The sequence below is a fragment of the Anopheles arabiensis genome, chromosome 2 (assembly GCF_016920715.1).
Source record: "Anopheles arabiensis isolate DONGOLA chromosome 2, AaraD3, whole genome shotgun sequence".
NCBI classification, from domain to species: Eukaryota; Metazoa; Arthropoda; class Insecta; order Diptera; family Culicidae; genus Anopheles; species Anopheles arabiensis.
The window spans coordinates 97,897,406-97,903,405 of NC_053517.1; the positions used below are offsets into that span (position 1 = coordinate 97,897,406).

Below are 6,000 nucleotides of genomic sequence, written 5' to 3' on the forward strand. Positions count from 1 at the left end.
GAACATATCACAAACTAAACAAAATAATTGAAATAGAAATAAAACACAAAAGCAAATACTGAAAGTAATAAAACAGTAAGTAAAATATCAATCAAAACAAAAAATTTCCATGAATATGTCAAAAAGGCAAAAACGAATACGAAGCCCAAACAAAATGTTGAAAAATGTGCTCATCTAAAGGTCGCTTTAGACCTTGCATGAAAGTGAATGTGAAATTTTTGTTATTTTGCAATATTGCATTAAATATTTATCAGAATGTGGCACATCGTACACCAAAAGAAAGAATATTCAATTAATCAACTATTTAGATCGTAAAACACGTTGAAATAATGAATTAAATAAGTTTCCTTGCAATTACCCGCTGACAATTGTTTTTTCACCGTGAACAATGCGGAGAATCACAAAGAAATGCATTTAATTTATTATTTCAAAAAAATGTTATAGTCTGCAAGTTGGGGAATTTAATATCCTTTCTTTTGTTCTACAATAAGCCACATTGTAATAAATATTTATTGAAATATAGCAGAAACCCCCAACATTTCACGATCAATTTCATTGGGGCTCTAACGCATGCTTAAGCCGTGAAACAATATGAAGGAAACGGAGAAACACAGCTAAAACAACCCAAAAACATAATTCATTGATCGCTCAACATGAAAAATCTCACTACAATTTTCTTTCTGCCCGCATTCTGACCACCGAAGCCAATGAACCGTGGCACAATGTTAGCACCCTTCTTCCGCTCCTATCCACATAAAAAAAACTTGGCAACCTACATGCGGGTTCCCAATAAGCAGGCACAAATGAAGCAAGCACACGATGCTCCACACTCCACACGGTGGCGGCAGATTGCCATTTGTGCGCCAGGCCGCGTGCACGTGAAAAATCCAAGCTCCTGGCAGCAGAAGTCCACCCGGTTTTCGGGGTTGATAGATTTGGTGCGCACTGCCCGGTGGCGGCATTCGTCGGCTATGTTCTTTGCGCCGCTCGCAAGCGCGCGCGTGTCCCGGATCCGGGGGTGTTGATTTGACGAGCTGCCGCAGATTCAGTGCAGATCGCCAGGTGCGAGCTAGCCGACTCCCCTCGCTCGAACAACCACAGCACAGTGCACTAGCAGTGGCCATTTGGAAATCAGCCTGGGGGGAAACGGGTGCTAAATGGAAGTAAGTTCAAGTTTGAAGTGTGTGTGTGTTTTTTCTTCTGCTGTGTCGTTCCCTACCAATCAATTACAGCGAATCGAATGCGTGATTGAAGGAAAACTCGACCCGAAGCGTGTGATCCGGTGCAGTTAATGCTGTTTGTCTGTTTTTTTCCTGGCCGTAATTGTGATCGTGATAGTGTGTTATTTTGTTGTTTGTCCACTGTACCACCACACACACATATACACACATTCACTTTCACCGCTGGGCGCGTTCGATTGCGTCGGATCGTCGTTGATTGTGCGTGAGCGTTCGACCTTGCGAACAAGTGCCTTCCTCCTTGCGAACCCTCGAAGGGCTCACCCCAATGCCACCGACCCGCGACCATCGGGTGTCGATGAATGATTTTTCATCGGGTTCTAGCCGATTGCAACACCGCTCACGTCGTCCGGTCGTCGTGAAAAACAGCTGAACAACGGCACGGTGAAAGTGAAAGCGTTCACACGCAACGACTGCACTCGATTGGTAATCGATCGTAGGCTGTCGGTCTCTGTTTTTTTTTGCTTTGCTTTCGTCTCCCGCACGATGATCTCCACCCGGTTGAGATGCACCGGTAAAGACGAGCACCGGGAAGGAAGTTGGCCGGGAATTTCTTACCGATTCGATTTTGTGGCGCTCGGTGCTAGACAGCATTAGACGTGCTCTACGCATTTAATTCGCATTCGATTGATTTGCGTTTCATTCGCTTCCACGTGCTCGACTGCCGCGGGTGTGCTGCCGTTGTGTTGCAAAACAATTAACGTTTCTCTTCCAGTCGTCACTGTCTTCCCCACCACCCCGCCGAAAACCGCCCATACAATGTCGGACACAGCGTCGGAAGCGGGCGAAAGTACGAGCTCGGGCGCAGGAAAGGTAACGGGTTTGGTTGCAGCGCGCTTATACTCGGTGATTTACTCTGGCTCCGTTTCCCAGACACCTTCCGGAGTGCAATTTTGTGATCGATTCGCCAAAAAAAAATCTCCCCCTCCCATCCCCCCGTTCAAACAGTGCAGATTCAATTGCTTATTTTCATCCGCACGCTTTTCTTACGCTCTTATTTTCTTTCTCTTTGCCATTTTTTTTCTTTTGGCCGCTCCTGCTCCTTTTGGACGATTAATTACTTAATGGTGATTGTTTGGGGGCGCCTAATTTTCACACCTCCCACCTACACCCACGTTGACGATACACGGCTGTGCGGGCCTGGTGTTGGACCAAACCTGCCCCTCGCTTTGGCTCTAATTCGATATGATACACTCTCACTCGTGCTGCCGCCGCACCGCAGGAACTGAGCAAAGATCAGTTGAAAGGTGAGTTTTTGCTGCGGAGGAGGAGGAGCGAGAGAGAGGCGTTACGGTTGGAAAATTCGCACGTGAAAATGGTGATTACGAGCAAAAAAAAAAAAATCAAAATTAAATCCAACAAAAAAATTCAACCCTCAATTGGAAAGTCTCCCGCTTGAATGGGATTGAATTTTTCATGCGAAGCTTTTCACCAGTTTCAGTGCACCGTTTCTGTGGGTAGGGGGAAAATAATCGGAGCTGATAGCGGCCCGTATGATATTTTTGGATCTCTATTTACTGTTTCTTGTTTGTGCCATCACACTTTGTCGCTTCTCAGTGCTGCGTGATGCGTTCAATGCGTTCGATAAGGAGAAGACGGGCAGCATCCCGACCGACGTCGTCGGCACGATTCTCGAGCTGCTCGGCCACAAGCTGTCGGAGGAGGAGCTGGACGAGGTGATCGAGGAGTACGACGAGGACGAATCGGGCCAGCTGGAGTTTGAGGAGTTTGTGGCGCTCGCCTCGAACTACGTCGAGCCGGAGGAGGACTACGAGGCGCTGCGAAAGGAGCTGCGCGAGGTGTTCATGATGTACGACAAGGATGGTAAGTGTAATGGTGCTGAAAAAATGGTGGATACAAAGCTATATTTTGTGTTTCAAAGATAGCGGCTATCAGTGGTTAGGAGTGCCTCGTTTTTTTACTGCTTATTTTGAAAAAAAATCCTTCAACCCTGCTGTTGTTTGTTGCAGTATAGGAGCGAAACTAATTTAAATCCAATCCGACGATCCGACTCGCGCGCCGACTCTTCGTCGCAATCTATGTCAGCTTATTTTTAGCATATCGGCAAAAAGGCCAATAGATTCGGTTTGTGCTATTCTCGCTTGTCGCTAGCACCCGAAGGCCCAGTGGTACGATGGGGTAGCAGAAGAAAAAAAACAACCCTCCGAGTGACAAGAAAAATGCACTCGCATCCATCTGCGATGCAACCTTTCTGGTTCGTTTCAACCGCACTTTTTGCACCTTTTGAAAGTGAAACGAATTTGCAGCAGGAACAACAAAAAAAGCAAAAAAACACACAAAATGCAATTTACAGGACACTGATCAGAGTGTGTGTTCTGTCATGTTTGCGTCAGATAAAGGTCGGGGGTAAAAAATGGGGATGATAAATTGGATGTGATTTAAATCCGAATTGATTTTGCACGTTTTGCCACTCTGTATCAGAGCGTCGTGTTTTGTTGAATGGGGAAATTAAATTTAATTTGCAACAACACAGTTGTGCTAGTATCAAAATAGAAAAAAGGGAACTAAATTTCATTTTCAACTAAACTGAAACACTTAAAGCGAAGGGATACCTCCCGGTGGAAGAGTTCAAAGCGATCCTGCGCGAGCTGGACGGTGCCGTGCCGGAGGAGGAGCTGGACGACATTGTTGACGAGATTGATGCCGACGGATCGGGCACGGTAGACTTTGAGGGTAAGGGCATCATGCTTTCCATATGTAATTGTGGAATCCTTTTCTAAAGTAATTATAATTTTTCTGCCCGCCTTTCTGGATGAACCAACTCTTCAAACCACCAACAGAGTTTATGGAAGTCATGACAGGTAAGCGGGATACAACAAGTAACATCATCCTCGGTGCACTGGTGCACGGTGCAGCAATGTTACTAATTACGCAAGTCTTCTAACACACACACACACACTCACAAGGGAAGAAGTGAGCAAAGTCATTGCCACAAATGCTTGCTTTTCTTGTGCCACTTGCGCTCAACTTTTGCCGCTTCCGAGAAGTGCACCACTTCTTGCGGGCTGGCATAATTAACTTCGTCCTTTTGTGTGTGTGTGTGTGCCCTACACACGATGTTTTTCTTTTCCCAATTGCCTCTAGCAAATGCATCGTCCTTTCCACCACCACTCGCTACACCCCTCACACAGCTATGCACATCCCCTGCGTGTCTGTTTGACTGTCTGTCTGTTTCGCTTTACATAGAAAATATGCACTAATTTTGCTTTTGTTCCCTTGCGCCCCCGTGACCTGCTTGCTTTTTCCTGCGCTTTTTAGCCGACTACTACGCGTAAAACATCTGCGCTGGCATATGGGGCATATCTTGGCGTGGCAAACGAAACACCGGCGCTCTGATGACGCACAGCAACCAGCACCTCCTCCCATACGTGCAGCATTTGGAGTAGACGAGGCAAACCGATGCTGTGCAGCTGACACACAAGCGCACTTTTGCAGAACAATCCATCCACCAAGTACAACAGTCGGGCCCGGGAGGACGACCGATGCGTTTGTGTGTCTGTAGTGTAGAAACCAAGCGCACGCTTACTAAGATGCTTACCGAGACAAAGCCAAGCATAGAGACTAGATAATTAGTATACCAAAGACACACAAGAGGAGACAGAGAGAGAGAGAGAAATAGACTTTGGAGTGGTTTCGTTTTTCCGCTTGCCGCATTTCTGTGAATCATCCACCGGCAGCAGGATAGGCGAAGGCTTAGCCACTAATGTTTCATGTTCATTCTCGCAAAATCATATCTTACACAGCTTCACCACGCCTTTACCACGCTTTACCACGCGTTTTGCGTAGTGCAAGGTCTTGTCAACTGAACTGAAAATAAATATTTCATGCGTTTTAGGATAACACAACCTGTTTGTCTTCACGTTGAAATGAAAGGCAGTGTGGAGTGAACGTATGGGGACAAGAGGACAGGCGCATATGGTGGAGAGAAAAAAAAAACAAAAGCCTCAGATAGCAGAATGGCAGCTAAAGCCGCCGGTGGGTTATCATTCGTAATTTCCTTTTCGTAAGAAACAAGACAAGAAAAGAACCAAAAAAAAACAGCCTTACCCCATCACCCGAATGTGGCATTCAGCGCAAGGGCGCATTCACATACACACATATTTGTATACCACTATGGTGCACAGAGACAGACAGACCGATATGATAGCGGGAAGACTCCTTCTTTTCCACACCGACAAAAACGGAACACCCATCCAGCCGGTAAATCGAGCACGGAAACTGTTTAGGAGCTACCGGGAGAGGAGCCAGAACCTTGCGGAACCTAAATATATTCAGCCGTAGTTGGATTAATGGAGTGCAGTTTCTTTTTTTCCCGTCCGCTTCCACGGAATACATTCGAAAGGTTGGAGTGTGCAGTGTGTGGTGGCAGGGAACACGATACGCGAGGGCAACTCGAGTTTTACTCGCCGAACTCGCGTAAGACATTCTTCCAAAGAACAGCGTTTAAGGGTAAGCTCCAGTATGTGTGTGGGGTGTGTGTGTGTGCTTTTAGTAATGTAACGCTTTCTGTTTCGGTAATTTATTCTTCCATCCCAAAAGCACTCAAACTACCCTACACACACACACACTTTGGTAGGTAAGTTGATTTAAGGGCTGATTTGTTTGAGCACGGGATAAGATCGTTAGCGTTTAAGGGTTGGTGTCTTTGTTGGCAGGTTTCGTGCAGGGAGCGTTTTGAGTGAACAGAGACACCCGAGTGACAGCAGCTAACGGAGTACCGGTACCGGTGAAGTAGTTTGGT

General features: G+C 46.3%; 1 protein-coding gene across 3 annotated transcripts; it reads left to right on the forward strand.

Annotated features, from left to right (window-relative positions):
• The first annotated feature begins 894 nt into the window (after positions 1-894).
• Positions 895-5,549, forward strand: LOC120896134 (troponin C, isoallergen Bla g 6.0101-like). 3 transcript variants are annotated; one of them, XM_040300032.1, is made up of 6 exons: positions 895-1,163; positions 2,461-2,485; positions 2,796-3,062; positions 3,801-3,932; positions 4,040-4,060; positions 4,518-5,549. In XM_040300032.1, exons 1-6 carry the CDS (start codon positions 1,158-1,160, stop codon positions 4,532-4,534), a joined length of 468 nt encoding a protein of 155 aa, XP_040155966.1. In that variant the 5' UTR covers positions 895-1,157; the 3' UTR covers positions 4,535-5,549. The 3 variants fall into 3 exon arrangements, with proteins under 3 accessions (XP_040155966.1, XP_040155965.1, XP_040155964.1); XM_040300031.1 differs by lacking the exon at positions 895-1,163 and adding an exon at positions 1,834-2,051 and having other exon boundaries at positions 5,095-5,549; XM_040300030.1 differs by lacking the exon at positions 895-1,163 and adding an exon at positions 1,837-2,051.
• The last annotated feature ends 451 nt before the right edge of the window (positions 5,550-6,000 follow it).

Coding starts and splice junctions, on each gene's coding strand:
- LOC120896134 (XM_040300030.1), top strand. CDS start 1,998: ATGTCGGACACAGCGTCGGAAGCGGGCGAAAGTACGAGCTCGGGCGCA. Junction 2,486..2,795: donor GAGCAAAGATCAGTTGAAAG/GTGAGTTTTTGC, acceptor GTCGCTTCTCAG/TGCTGCGTGATGCGTTCAAT. Junction 3,933..4,039: donor GGGCACGGTAGACTTTGAGG/GTAAGGGCATCA, acceptor AACCACCAACAG/AGTTTATGGAAGTCATGACA.